Source organism: Salvia splendens, chromosome 1 (genome assembly GCF_004379255.2).
Source record: "Salvia splendens isolate huo1 chromosome 1, SspV2, whole genome shotgun sequence".
Taxonomy (NCBI): domain Eukaryota; kingdom Viridiplantae; phylum Streptophyta; class Magnoliopsida; order Lamiales; family Lamiaceae; genus Salvia; species Salvia splendens.
Window position 1 is genome coordinate 26,273,554 of NC_056032.1, and position 15,878 is coordinate 26,289,431.

A 15,878-nucleotide genomic window follows, 5' to 3' on the forward strand; every position below is an offset into this window, starting at 1 on the left:
GAATATTCTGCTTAGCCCGAAATAGAAACCCGTACCTTCCAAATATTTTCTGTGCAAAATTGTCCCCCCATTCCACGTACACAGTTACATTCCAAATGTTTTCCTTACCGTCTGACCAGTAGAACACCTCCTTTAAGTTCCAGTCTAGGTAGAAACTCAACCCAGCGTGGTAGCTAACCAAATCTTCCGATTGTCACCGCGGTAGTTTAAGAACGCACCATCTCTGTGGGATTCGACCCTTACCACCACTATGCTGATCAGTAGAAGTGGGTTGAGGAATCTTTGAAACCAAGGTCTAGGTTAGTTAGGATTTCTATCCTGATCAGTAGGATATATCCTAGCTTGAACGACACCTACGCACCTTAGGTCCCTTTCACTCGCACTCTCATTTTCAGCATCAACTGTTTCAGAGAAAAACCACAAATGAATGCAACACTCTGAAAGGTACAATCCCAATCCCATTCATGAGCTTTCAACTATGAAGGATCTACAGGTTAAGAAATTTCCTCTCTTTTCTCTACCAATTATCAGTTCTCCTGCTTTAAAATCATACCTGGTGGAAATGGAGAACATGCTATGCTTAGGGTGCCTTTTTCGCATCATGCAACTATGCAAGGAGGAACAGAATGGATTGTTTTGAAGATGCAGTTATTGCAGCAATTTTTTTCATTGGAACATTCTTTATCAGGAGTAATTCATAAGCACTGAAATCGATAGATACCATATCCAATTTTCTCTAACTTCGATGCTGCAGTATTGAATGCCTTCGATATATGGTACAGTGCACGTCCCTGGCAGAAAATACCTCTTCATTAGACAAGCAATACGTAAAGCCTAACAACATGCAAGCTTTACATATCATCTCAAGTTTATGCAAGAAGCTACATCTGCTATGAAAATCAATAGCATGGTGGAGGAACGAACATGGACATTGAATCTTTACAAACTTGAAATCCCACTATAGAAAGACAGAATTAAGAGATTAAAAAAGATAAATTATGGCATCCTAAAGAATCAAAAGAGAGAGAGAGAAATGATTAAGATATGATATGGTTGTATAAACTCAAAAACATGCGAGCTTGCAACAAAGGCCACTACCAAATCATTCAACGATGCGATAGACATTCTGATGCTGGAAGAACGACATAGATACATGTGACTATTTGAAGCTTGGAAAATCATAAAAGGTAGAGGAATACTAACAACTTGAGAAGAGAATACGTTGCAGAGCTGAGGCGCCTGGTATACCGATCCATCCAGATGTAGTAAGTCACCACTAATTTTAATTTCATACCTGAGGTTGTTTCTTCAAGAAGATTCCCCCAAATACCATTCTTTAGGAGGTCCCTTGTGCAATGATTTCAGTAAATTTTGCATAAAGTAGATGCAAATTAACACACTGGAAAAATATCATGGTTTTGATAAAGGTTGTTCCAATAATAGATGTAGCACCTCAGACATAATATTTATATAACAAAATCAAGGTTTGAAAGAATGCATAAAAAACTGAATGATAGTACCCATTAAAACTCTTAGCTATAACCACACAAGTTCAGGGAAAGAGAGAAAATTTAACACGGATTACTCTGTGGAAGAATGAAGATGATCAGAAATGCACTAGCTAATATTACATCCTTACATTTAAATCTGTAGCCGACGAAAAGCTTCACATGGTAGTTCTTCAAAATCACGCTGCACCTGCTTCCACAAAAGAACACTTATAAATCATCTTGCCATACCATTGAACTAATTAACAAGGAGTAAATTCTAAATATAATCTTGATTCTAACAAGCAAATGAAGGAACTAATTACCTTGCTTCTAAGAGTTTGAGAACAGAATACTGAAGTATCATGAAGCAAATTATCCGCCACCTATTCACAGGTAAACAAAATTGGAAAAGCATGCAAACACCTCCTTTGTTACATCAGATTATATGCCTCCTTACCCATATTAGGATCATATCGCATAGAACATTTTCTATCAAACTTGATATATATTTTAAAAAAGGGGTGTCGCAAATGAAGGTTTGACCGTTTGAGAAGCTACAAGAAGGGGTGTCGCAAATGAAGGTAACAAAGTCTTAAAAAAGAGGTCATTGCAATGTTCAGATTAGTACATAGTTTTATAGCTTAGCAGAAAACAATACACCAAATGATATAAAATCAAACTAACAAAATCTTCGTCATCGGCAAAAAAATCCAGCTCTTGATTTGGAAACTCTCTGTTCACTAAGGCATATCTTGGAACATAATGCAAAACATTTCAAGTTTCTACCCTCAAATGAAGACTACTTACCCACTTTAATTGTTCTATTATTAGATGGAAAAGAAAACCACGAGGGAGAATTCAGACAATCAATTTTCATTTTCATTGGAACTCCAAATTGACCGGATATGATGAAGGAAAGAGTAAACTTTTCCTAATGGAAAAACTAATGTTCGGAGATGTACATTACAATGATTGCATTAAAGCATACATAATCCAAAAAAGAGCAAATCATTATATGGCTGTTCTTGGGGATAGAAACTGAATGATGGACTCCTTAAATCAAAAGCAATAATTCACAAAGAACGGACTAAATTCGCTAAGTTAAATTTTAAAAAAAAATGGCGACATTTTAGAATTCATTATTGTATTGAATCTCCAACTAAGAATTTTATAAAACTTAAACAAAATGTTACTTCAAAATTGAGTTGCACAACAACGATATTGAAGCTTGAATGAACAAGAAATTTACCCCTCCAATTTCAACCGTAAGGACACCCGAGGCACCAGCGTGGATCGAGCACAGTGAGCGATGACAACGGAGCTGAAGCGGCTGAATGCTGTAGCGGATTATCCGCCGCCATTCTGCCATCCTCCAGTAATATAGACTTTTTTTTAGTGTTTAGAATTTGCATTTGAGTACATGCATATATATAATTGTGGAAAACAAACCTTCCCCCTCGTAAAGGCATTTTAGGGCATCAATAATCCCGCCTGGTTTCAGGCCCCAAGTCCTCTCCACGTCATGGTTCCTCTACAGTTGCGGTCCAAGCCCCAACTGCTCTAATCCTGCAGGCCACAACCCGGGCCGCAACTAATAAATTACACTATTCACAAATTCAACATATTTAACTCGTAAATGCAATTCGTTGAACAATTGAAACCGGGAAAATGCATTGTTCATTAGAAATTAACATTACATTTCCTAGACGAAGCAAATTAAAAATACTAGAAACCGGGCCACAACTACTACTTCTTCATTTGAGCGCGAAGGTAGGCGATCATCTCACGGTGTAACTCGAGATCGAACTCCGACATCGTCGAGGTATCCCTCGATGTCAACTCCGTCAGCGGGCTCATCTGCCATGTAATACTCATCTCCGACAAAGAGTCGGACATCTTATCCAGAGACGGATTGATCGGTGGTGGCACCATGGCGGAGTTGCTCGCAGTTGCCTTCCCCTTTGCTTTCCTCTTTGCCGTCTTTGTTCCCATCGGGCAGCTCTGAATGCTAGGAGAGGAGCCGAAGACATCGTCGTCCGTCACGTTGAGGTCGATCGACGGACCTCCTTCGCTCGAAGAGTAGTTTCCGGAGGCGGAAACTTTGGTTCTCTTCGCCGCCCCAGTTGTCGTCGGCTCGGCACCGCTGGTGTACTTCGGGCTCTTCTCGACGAGCTTCCAAATGTCGAAGTATTTGAAGGCCTTCTTCCCGTCAGCGAAGAACGCCTCCTTCGCCTTTTCGACGAGGTCCGCCTCGCTGGGCCCGCTCGGCCACATCCGGACAACGTTGGCCCACTTTCCATTCCACTTGCTCATATCCGCCTGGACCCGACCCCAATGCTTACGCAGCTTCACGTAGCTACACTCGATCGACCCTTTAGGACGCCCAGCTTTATACCTCTCAGAAATCCGCTCCCAGAAATCCTTGCCGGACTGCTGGTTGCCGATGATAGGATCCTCGGTGACGTTGATGTAGTTCCTCGCAAGCCACATTGTCTCTTGCGGACTGTACTTCTTCAGCCCATCCTCCTCGCCGACCTTGCCCCTGCCCCGCCCTTGAGCGAGCTTCATCTCACTGATCTCGAACTCTTCGGTGTTGACCGGCGATGTTACGTCGACGTTGCTACCGACTCCCGGACTAGGCGTCGGCTGCGATGGTGGCGACGCCGGCATGTACCAATTGTTCGAGTTAACGAACTCGTCCATCTGACGTTCATCGTTGTTGAACCACTCCATTGACGCCGTAACAAAGGTATAATAGAGATTTGAAATGGATAATGCACGTAAGAATGATGGGCGATAGTCTCGTATTTATAGACACAAAATCGAAAAAAAAAATAATAATTTTTGGAGACTTGCGGCCCGACCCGAAGATCATGCAACGCTGGGCCGGGACTCGCGGGATGCGGCCCGTGACGCGTTAACGCCGGCCCGGCCGGGCCGCGGGGCCGTCACCGAGCCGCAAATGCGGCCCCGAGACCGGCCTGGGCCGTGACTCACCTCCATCCAACGCTTGGGACGGGCTGGGACTCGCTATTTGCGGCCCGGCCCGACGCTTTATTGATGCTCTTGAGGAGGTAAATGACACATTTCTACTGTATCCAACCCCCTCTCTCTTTTCTCACAAGCCATTCTACAGTTTATTGAACAATTCGGAGAAAATTGTGTTAGTTTATGGAATACGGTAGATTTGGGCAGTCTTCTTTATTAATCTTTTCCCAAAGAGAGGCCACCATCTTCCAACTTCCTCAACAAGCTGATTACGATTCTCGAGAAAGAAAACTTTGGTATGGCGTGGATTGGTGGGGTAGGGGTGGTATTCAACTAAATAAGCAAAAGTTTTACTATAAAATTAACTTATTAAAACAACTTTAACTTTTTTATTAAATTGGTAGAATAGTAAAAATAATATTTATAACTAGAATGCATTTATAAGCATAATTGCTGTTGATTTTAAGTTTTGGATGAGATTTTAGTTATTATTGTATCACAATTTTATAAAATTAATAAATTTTATTTTTATTTAATTTATATTGTTTTCTTAGTTTGTCCTAATTTATTCGAAGATTTAACTCAATAAACCAAATTATAAGATAAAATCCACTACTAATTTATTACTTATCCATACATATCTCGTATTGTATATCGTTACTAGGTTGTCCAAGAAACCGAACACCATCTTAATCTACTTAATAAAACATGCCCTTATTATTTCTTTGACTAAAGGCCCATTTTGATCCTTAACATATTGCGATTTTTTTATTTTGGTCCAAAACATTATCTTTTGAATTATTCGGTCCCTCACAAAAATAAAACGGGTCACATTTGGTCCATTTTGGACGGTTCCGTAAAAAATTTGACGGAAATTCCCCCCTCCCGCATCTCCGCCGCCAAGCTCCGCCGTACCATCACCTTCGGTCCTCCTCCTCCCTCACCAAACCAATCCAGCTCCCTGCCACCGCACCATGCTCCTACCTCCTTCTCCAGCACGATTTCTCCTTCTCCTACAGCCAGCCGCCGGTCCTCGCCGCCTACACACCGCCGCCGCACTGCCCCTCCCCAAGCTCCGCCAAAATCGTCCTCGAGTGGACGGTGACGTGCAAGGGCATGCAATTCGACCGCATCTTCGGCGTCTGGATCGGCGGCGCCGAAGGCCTCCGCAGCTGCACTGCCGAGCCATCCGCCGCCGGCATTATCTGGACGGTGAAGAAGGACGTCACGAGGTACTTCTCTCTGCTCTCCACAAACCAATCCCTAGCTGTTTATTTGGGGAATCTCGTCGATTCCACCTACATCGGCGTTTACCACGTCAACGTATTGCGCGAATTTGGTTTCCACCTTAGGGTTCCCATCAAATTTTTGACGAAACCGTCCAAAATGGACCAAATGTGGCCTGTTTTTATTTGTGAGGGACCGAATAATTCGAAAGATAATGTTTTGGACCAAAATAAAAAAATTGCAATATGTTAAGGACCAAAATGGGCCTTTAGTCTATTTCTTTTAATGCATTTAAAAAGAGTTTTCATATGCACCACAAACAAATGAATCCGAGATTTCCTATCTTAATTCTTACGCACACAAAGATACTACATGACTTCTGGACCATTCTTAGGTGGTGTTCAGTTTTTCAGATAAAATAGTATCAAGATACAATCTAAGTTAAGTTGTGAGATTATTTTAGTTGGAAGAGTTGGCTATTACTAATTAACACATAATTATTTATCGAGAAGTGAGTTGTGAGATTTAATCTCATGAACCAAACACACAATATATTTAATCTCGAGAAAGAATCTTGCAAACCTAACAACCCCTTAATCTACTAATTAAACGTAATAAGCCTTACTTTGCATGAGTACTAATCCCTCAGTCCATGATAAGTGTTTCAAATTTCCTTTTTTCGTTGTCTACAATTAAGTGTCTTATTTACATTTTACTATTTTGTAGTAATGGGCCTTACATTCCAATTCATCCAACTCACATATTGTTATAAACTAAAATATTATCTCTGTCTCATTCTAAGTGAAATATTTCTAATTCAACACGTGATTTTATTAGTGTTGTTTTATAAGTTACGTGGAGAAAGAATAAAGTAGGAATAGTGATGTTTCTATTTTAAGAAATATGTTATTTAGACCGAGACATACAAAAGAAAAATGTATTACTTAGAATTAGACGGACATAGTATAAAAATGGGATCACATTGCACTAACTTTTTCTACCTACTTTCTATTAAATTTCTTTAAATCTGAATATTTTCTACCTACTTTCTATTACATTTCTTTAAATCTGAATTGAGTGAACTTATATTACTTCACCATAGACAGAAAAAGTAATATTTATTTCTTTAAATGCATTTAAAATGAGTTTTTTTATCTACACCACAAACATATGAATCCAATATATCCTATCTATATCAGTCATAATCTACTAAATAAACGTGCTCTAAATCAGCCTCATACCTTGCATATGTATCTGCTACCATTATTTCTTTATTTTAATGCATATAAAAAAAGTTTTTATCTACGCCACAAACTTATGAGGGCATCCACAATGGGGCGCCCTAAGGCGCACCCTATGGCTCGTCACGTCAACAGTTTTATCCTCCTACCCCCTACCTGCAATGGAGCGCCCTATGACGCGCCCTATGCATTTTATTTTATTTGAATATTTAAATAACAAAAAATCAGGAAAAAACTTCATTTCATATATAAAAATTAATACATTACAATACGAATTAAAAAAAATACGCAAACTCAACGACGGCGGTTACGGTCCCACACTTCTTCAATCATGTCGTTCATGAGTTGCGCATGGTCTTGTTGGTTGCGCATTGAGGCCTGTCTAGCTAGAACCTCGTCGAAGCCCGACGGCAATCCTCTAGCGGGGTCTCGGTCGCCATGCTGGACGAGCTAGATGCACCGTCATCATCATTCCACTCGGTGATGCTCCCACCTTCATGCTCGACTATCATGTTGTGGATGATAATGCACGCATACATGACGTCGGCGATGATTTCCTTGAACCAAAGACGAGCCGGCTCTCTCACAACGGCCCACCGTGATCGGAGCACACCAAATGCCCGCTCGACATCCTTCCGCGCCGACTCCTGCTTTTGCGCAAATAAAACCCTCTTCTCACCCATTGGGCAACTGATCGTCTTCAGAAAAACAGACCGTGGGTATATGCCATCGGCCATGTAGTACCCCATGTGGTATCGGCGTCTGTTGGCAGTGAACTCGATGGCCGGGCCGTTGCCGTTGCATTGCTCGGCGGAGAGGGTAGAAGAGTTGAGGACGTTGATGTCGTTGTTCAACCCGACTACGCCGAAGTACGCATGCCAGATCCAGAGCCGATGGTCAGCGACGGCTTCGAGGATCAAAGTCGGGTGGCTGCCCTTGTATCCACTAGTGAATTGGCCTCTCCACGCCGTCGGACAATTCTTCCACTCCCAGTGCATACAGTCGATGCTCCCTAGCATCCCAGGAAAGTCGTGCGCCGTCTTGTGCATCTTCATCAGGCCCAGGCAATCAGGGGCAGTCAGCTTGGGCAAATATGTGTCGCCGTAGGCCTCCACAACTCCCCTACAAAATCTCTTCAAGCACTCCCGGCCTGTTGTCTCCCCGACGTGGAGGTACTCGTCCAAAATGTCCGCCGTGGTGCCGTATGCCAATTGACGGAGTGCAGCCGTGCACTTTTGCAACGGTGTAAGGTCGGGTCTGCCGATGCCGTCTTCACGATACGTGAAGTATTCATCACGTGACGACAACGTTCGGACAATGCTGAGAAATAGGTAACATGGCATTCTAAACCGCCGGCGGAAAACAGTCGGTCCCCACCGTGGTTGATCGGCAAAATAGTCTTCAACCAGACGTTGGTGAGCTGCCGCGTGGTCGCGTCGTACAGACGTCCGACGTCGAATAGGCCTGCGGATCTGCTTCGCCGCCGCCGCCACCTCCTCGCACTGCAGTTCGAGTAAGCATTCCGCCATGGCCTCATCAACGGCTGCAAGTAAGGCTGCCGAGGTCTCTGAGTGCGAACTACCCGACTCTGAGGAGCTAGAACTAGTGGTGTCATCGTCGTGGTTTATTCTGGTATGTGAGATATGTAGACATGTGAGAGAGGAGCAAAACGAGAGAGGCGAGATGTTCGTATGAACAAGTGAATGAGAAACGAGGTTTAAATAGAAAAAAAATAAAAAAATGCGTGGCATCGTCTACGACCATCATCCGCCGATCCCGCAATGGGGCGCCCGATGGCACGGACGATGGCCTATCTGCCCGCGCCCATCGTCAGCCGAGCCCACAATGGCGCGAACGATAGGCCATCGTCCGCGCTTCAACCGCGGATGATGCATTGGGCGTGGGCGTAGGGCGCGGACGATGGCGGACACCCACAACGGGGTGGACGATAGCGCCCGCGGACGATGGCACGCATCGAGCGTGCCATCGGGCGTCCCATTATGGATGCTATGAATCCAATACATCTTATTTTACTCAGACAATCTTATTTTTATCATATCGAGACCACTGTATCTACTAATTAAACACGTTAATCGACCTCAACATTGCAAGTGTTTACTATATTGTCTATTTCTCATTTTGTTTAAATATTGATTTTACATTTAAATTATAATTGGTGATGTTATCGCTTTACAGTCCGTTGTATGCAATTGGCAAAGTGTGAACAAGTCCAAAGGCGATGAGTACCCTATTTAACGCATAAGAGGGGAATATTAAAAATATCAACTCAAACATGAATATGTGATAGAGGGAAAAGATGAGACTATGACTCTGTGTGTGCGTGTCAACTAGCCAGGAGGGTACCTAGACCTAGCTGTGTCGTTGGGTCTGTGTCTATCTTCCATATCAACAAAAAAATACCTCAACCCACTTCTACTGGCTAGTATAGTGGAGTAAGGGTCGAATCCCACAGGGATTGATGTAGGCGAGATACACTTGCGATGACATTCTGGGAGCGGTTGGTTAGCTACCACGCTTTTTTTTTTGGGGTTGAGTTTTACCTAGTCGGAAAATGAAATGGAACCTATACCCCTCCTGACCAGTAGGTCAGGGTGGGCTCTAAATGCTGCATGCTAAAAGAAATTAAAATGCGTGTGTAAACTAGGGTGTGCGAGTGTGCATGTGAGAAGCTATTAGACGAAACTTACTAAAAATGGCTAGACAAAAGGTAAAGGGAATCAAAGGACATGCTGGCAGACTGTCTGCTGGGTGTGCAGAAAAGCAGAAAAAGTGCAAGTACAAAAGCATAAAGCAACAAAAGCAACACAAGTGGTCTCATTCTTTGATTGTGATATTTTCTTCTTCACCAAGCTAAACTAACAAGATCTAACAAACTCCATTGATGAATGATCAAGCTTGAAAATTCGTAAATGCAATATTTAACTTGAAATCGAGAACGAAAGCTAAGAAAACTGAGATCTACGCAAACTGGTCAGCGGGACAAGGTGACAGAAGCAAGCAGAAACGATTCCCATGTATTTTTGAGGAACTTAACCTGATTAAAACTTGTAAACACTCCAACAAAACCTAGATCTAACTAAGCAAAGAAGATTCAAGCACTTAAACAACATAAATCAACGTAAAACTACCAGATATAGCTACTAGGCAGAAAGAAATAGTAAGCAAGCTGAAACACAAAATAAAACCACAATAAACTTCATTGCATTCAAGATTATCACCCAAAAGATGTTCCAACTAAGTAGCTACTGGAATCCAAGTCAAAGGCAAGCAAAAACAAGTACTTAAACTAAGAAATCTTAAAAACAAAGCAAGTAAAAGATTGTTTGGCTCATCGGAAACTGAAACTGGAGGAATTTCTGAAACTACGGCGGCTGGAATGAATCAGGCATGATGCTCTTGGCCGGCAGGTGGCCGGAATCTTCAAGTCAGACTGCTGGATTTAGATGGAACTAAGAGCTAATGGAGCTATTCTCCTCAAAAGTGATGTAGTAGTGATGATAAGTCCTATGTGAAGTGGTGTAAAAATTTCTCCCTTTTCTTTATATTCAGCTCCTATTTATAGGGTGGCTTGCCCTAATTTCTAGGGCTTTCTCTTCATGTGGAATGACAATTTTGCCCTTCTTTAGATAGGTGATTATTGATAAACTCGTATTTTAACTGTTTTATTGGGCGTTAAACGTGATGATAATTGGTGTTTAAATGCATATTACTTGAGTTTACGTCCATATTTCACTATAAATGTGCTTTGATGAGTTTATCCAGTGTTTGAAGTTAAAATAGGTAAAAAAGGGTCAAAATGAGCCAAGCCGTGACTAGGGTCTGCTTCAAACGTTAATCTGCCTATCAATATGGGGTCCAAATCCTATTTTGGGAGTACCATTGTCTTCATCATCGAAAGAGCTTCACGTGGGTACCTCACACGCCCCAATCGGAGTTTGGATTTGAGAGATAAGGCCGATCTACGAAAGCCGCGCGGACTGGCGGGAGCTACCCAACCGGGTGAATTTTATGTGCAATAATTCCACCCGGCCGGGTGGCCAATTTTGTTCATAAAGAGTCCAGAGACTTCTGCCCGACCGGGTGGATTTTATGTGCAATAATCCACCCGGCCGGGTCCGTCTGACCGACGATTTTTAGCCCAGACATGATTTTTCTGAAGGGAAATAAAAAGAGAAAAGCTAGGGCAACGAAAGGGTATTCTTCTCCAGCCGCGAAAATACACTTTCTCTCTCTCTGAAGAACTCTTGGAAGAAGATTGAAGATTCAAGCTTCGATTCCTCCGCCAATTGTAATTCGTATCATGGTTTTTCTTATTTTTCTTAGTTTTTGTCTGATTTCCGCCATGAATATGAGTAACTAAACCCTTTGTGTGGAATTCTTGGTGAAGATGCATTGATTCATAGTTTTAATCCAATTGATTTCGTTTTTATCTTGCTCTTGTAATTGTTTGAATTATTCTTGTGCTTTTTTTCCTATCAATTGCTTGATCACCATCTAGGAGTGTTAGGATTTCTTAGAGTAATCGGGAGATGAAATATTTAATCTTGATAGAGGAATAATTCACACCTTAATTCAATAAAACTCAGGAGAGTTGAGATTATGAGTGTGATCTTTAGTCTAATCAAACTTTTGGGAGTTAGGTCTAAGATTTAGAAGGGGACTTCGCTTATTACACCTAATCTACAGATTTCTCACCTCGGGAGGGGGTTTAATCTACAATTGTGATTGATTCAAAAATTCTGGAGACTTTAAATGGTAAACCGGTGTTAATTGGGTTAGGCTATGAGTTGTGCATCGGATCCTTGAATTCTGCATATTTCTCCATCATCTATACAACTTGCTTTATCGCTCTCTTGTTTATTTGTTCTAATTTAATCTCTGCATTTACATGTTTTCAGTAGTTGTTAGTTTCAAAACCAAAATTCCTGATTGTCTGGATAGTAGTTGAAGTTTGTTCGTGGTACTTAGGTTTACACTTAATTGTCTCTGTGGGATACGATATACTCTTGCTTGCTATTTGCTACGATAACCCCGTACACTTGCGGGTATTATTTGGGTAAAATAAAGTTGAGTCAAGTTTTTGGCGCCGTTGCCGGGGACAATTTTGTGTTATATAGCTTGATATCGTGATAATAATCAAGATTACTACTTCAGATTTTACTGCTTTATTTTTCGTTTAATTTCTATTTTTTTAGTTCTCACATTTGTGTTTCTTGTTCAGGTGTATACACACACGTTCTAAAGGCTTGCCTCTGGAACCTTTCGACTCTGAGATCGAAACATCGAACCGGAAGAGGAACGCATATAGGAGGCTCACGCAGAAAATTCACACCTCTTCGCCTACCCGCGCAGGAGCATCTTCAGATCAGAGGGATCTTTCACCCATCCGATCAACAGTTCAGGATCATATTCAGTTTGATCCTGTTTCTCCTAGTCTGATGGAGAACGAAGAGGGTAACAACGGTCCACCACCTCCTCCTCCTAATTATGCTGAGCTTCTACGACAGCTGGAGGAGTTGCGTCAACAGGTCAACCGTACACCACCTGTGCCTGTGCAGAATCAATATGTATACCAAGGCCCGGCAAATCCAACCGTCCATAGCAACATCGCGGCCAATACTTTTGAGCTGAAAAGAGGACTGATTTAGATGGCGGAGAACATTGCTTTTAGGGGCAAATCCACATATGACCCTAACAAGCATATCACCAAGTTCATTCAGATTTGCAACACAACAAAGATGAATGGAGTGACAGATGAGCAGGTTCGACTAAGGCTGTTTCCTTTCTCTTTAGAGGATTCAGCAAAGGATTGGTTGGAGAGTTTGGAGCCAGGATCAATTAGAACATGGGATGCTATGGTGGAAAAATTTTTGGAGAAATTCTACCCCCCTAGTGAAGCTATAAAGAGACAACACGAGATCATTGCCTTTCAGATGACTCCTACAGAGAATATCAGAGATGCATGGGGGAGGTTTAAATCTTTGATGAAACGGTGTCCCAACCATGGGTTAACCCCGACTGTCCAAGTTATTACATTTTTCAAGGGATGTGTGCCTGAAGCACAAAGGGAATTGAACTTGAGCTCAGGCGGTAATTTTCTCAAGAAAGGAGTGAATGAAGCCATGGAAGTAATAGAGGAGCTTGCATCTAATGACGAAGGATGGTGCAACGAAAGGAGTAAGGTGCATAGGGTAGCGTCTACTACAGATCATGATCCTATGAGTGCCCTATCTGACAAGTTGGATGCGTTGACTATGAAATTTGACTGCATTGCAATGGGACAGTCGTCTCAAGAACCCCAAGGAAAAATGGGGGACGTGAACTATGTGAATCAAGGGGACAACAACCGGTACTCAGGGTGGAGGATATAATCAGTTCGGGAACAAATGGCATCCCAATCTCTCTTATGGAAACCCAAATAATGCTCTGCAACTACCCCCGGGGTTCACAGTTACTGACGGAGTGGTTAATGATCTGAATAAGATGACCACGGAAGACATACTCAAGTCTTTCATGCTACAGTCCAACAAGCTCATGGAGCAGAACAATCAAAGGATGGAGAAGGTTGAGACAGATGTGCAAAGTATGGCCACTCATCTGAAGAACATCGACACACAGATCAGCCAGATTTCCCAGACTGTGAGTACTATTACTCAATCGGGAAAATTCCCTTCGAACACCATCATAAATCCCAAAGAATGCAAAGTTGTGCATCTAAGGAGTGGCACTGTTTATGAAGCTCCCTCACTGCATGCGACCACATCTGATACCGTTCTTGAGCCCAAGGCTGCCGTGGCAGAGAAGGAAAAGGAGGCTGAAAAGGAGAATACTGGCACCACTTCTGGAGTAAAGGTGCCATTCCCGCAGGTACTGAATCAAAAGAAGAAGAAAGATGAGCAGTTCACTCGATTTTTGGACATCTTCAGAAAGGTGCATGTGAACATTCCTTTGATCGAGGCACTGCAGCAGATGCCTAAGTACGCTAAGTTTCTGAAGGAGGTGATAGCCCAGAAGACCAGTTGGGGGCAGGTTGACACTATTAATCTAACTGAAAATTGCAGTGCTCTGCTGCAAAGGAAACTGCCTGCCAAGCTGAAGGATCCTGGAAGTTTCACTGTCGACTGCCTCATTGGGGGCTATAAGGTGGAGAATGCTCTCTGCGATCTAGGCGCTAGCATTAATCTAATGCCACTATCGGTGTTCAAGCAAATGAACATTGGTACTTTGAAGCCCACCTCAGCCACACTACAGATGGCAGACAGATCTGTCGTGTATCCAGAGGGCATCGTGGAAGACCTACTGATTAAGGTCGGGGAATTTATTTTTCCCATCGACTTTATGGTCTTGGTACTTTGAGTCCCCCTACTGCTAGGACGTCCCTTCCTTGCCACTGCTGAGGCAAATATAAACGTGAAAAAGGGAGAGTTGACAATCTTCATGGGAGAAGAAAGTCAAACATTTTCCCACAAACCGAGAAGCATGGATGGAAGAACTTATGAGTGCAAGGTGGTGCGTCTGAAGCACCAAGAGACTACTGAAGAAGGAGGATCGAGTGCAGTCAGAAAAGTGAAGCAGAAGGACTTTTATGAGCTTCACATGGATATGATGGCTTCCACTGACTCAGAGCCAATAACATGGATCGAAGCAGACCATAGTCGCCCTTCACCGGTGCACGCGGTGATCACTACTGAACCCCCTAGGATGGGGGGTAAAATACCAACTGATGTCAAGGGAAGAAAGATAACTGCTCCAACACTAAAGGAGCCTATCCCGAGAGAGCCTGAAAAGTGGTGGCTCACCAAGACGTGGAACGATCTATTTCCTCATGGAGGAGGAGCCAAGCGATCACCTAGAGGCAACTCTGGGATGAAAGGGGATCTCGGTTGATATTTGAAGACGTCGGGCACACGACGATAAAAAGGTGCGCTGCATGGGAGGCAACCCATGGAAGGTATCTTGTTTTGTTTTATGTATTTCTTTTAGTGTGTTTGCTTAGTAGGCATCACCTCTCCACCAACGTTTCAAACTTATTTCTTTGCGTAGCTTTGAATAAGTTTGGGGGGGTGATATGGTGGATGGTGAACCTATGAGCATGTTTATTGTTTTCATGTTATTTTTGGGTAGTTTTAAAATTTTTGCTTAGGATTTTAGTTTAGGATTAATAAACTCCCTTGGATGAAATTGAATGGGGTCGGAGCAATTTGAATTGAATTCAAGCATGTTTGTTGGATGAGTTGCTAATGATGCTATATGTTAAAATGTTTGTGAAAACTTGTTGATATGACCAAGCATGCTTGTATGTCCTTATTGTGATTTGCCTAAAGTGAATTGCTCGTTGTATTGTCCTTTGCCATAACCCTGTGAGACTTGAGCCTATATATTTCTAAATGTGTGATTATCGTCATTGTGTTATATGTTTCTAGAACTTGCTCGCGATCTTCCTTGAGTCTACATAGTGAGTATAGATTTAGGAAGTGACGTTAGGCCATCCGTTCTAGCCTTGTCTTTACTTTTACTCTAAAATAAAAATCATAATCCTTTATTAGCCATATTTGAGCCTAATAGCCTATTATTTGATAACTTGGGGTTGTATATATGCTTGAAAATAAGTTTGGGGGAAAAGAACACTTTTGGATGATAAGAAGAGTTTAAAGGTGAAGTATTGACTTGAATATCTTTGGGAAAGTGGATGTATGCTTTTAGTTGTGAAAAAAAAGAGTGTTAAAAAAAAGAATAATTTGGTGGTATAAGCTAGGCGAAGCCTAGAGGGGGTATAAGCTAGACGAAGTCTAGAAATGCGTAAGAAACCAAGTTTGGGGGAGAATTGGTAGATGAGAAGAGTCTATAAAGACTACTGAGGAGTTGAGTTGTTTTAAGAATGAAGTTATTATAGTTTCGAAAGGGATTATAA

At 42.2% G+C, this 15,878-nt stretch overlaps 1 protein-coding gene across 3 annotated transcripts; it reads right to left on the reverse strand.

Moving 5' to 3' along the window:
- Positions 1–262: 262 nt before the first annotated feature.
- LOC121797615 (transportin MOS14-like) lies at positions 263–2,870 on the reverse strand. 3 transcript variants are annotated; one of them, XR_006049932.1, is made up of 5 exons: positions 2,740–2,870; positions 1,814–1,873; positions 1,204–1,698; positions 554–791; positions 263–401 (listed from the first exon to the last, which is right to left on the reverse strand). XR_006049932.1 is itself a non-coding variant. In XM_042196256.1 (3 exons), the coding sequence occupies exons 1-3, from the start codon at positions 2,857–2,859 to the stop codon at positions 1,642–1,644; spliced, it is 237 nt and encodes a 78-aa protein (XP_042052190.1). In that variant the 5' UTR covers positions 2,860–2,870; the 3' UTR covers positions 798–1,641. The 3 variants fall into 3 exon arrangements, 1 of the variants encoding a protein (XP_042052190.1); XR_006049933.1 differs by having other exon boundaries at positions 313–437; XM_042196256.1 differs by lacking the exons at positions 263–401; positions 554–791 and having other exon boundaries at positions 798–1,698.
- Positions 2,871–15,878: the final 13,008 nt, after the last annotated feature.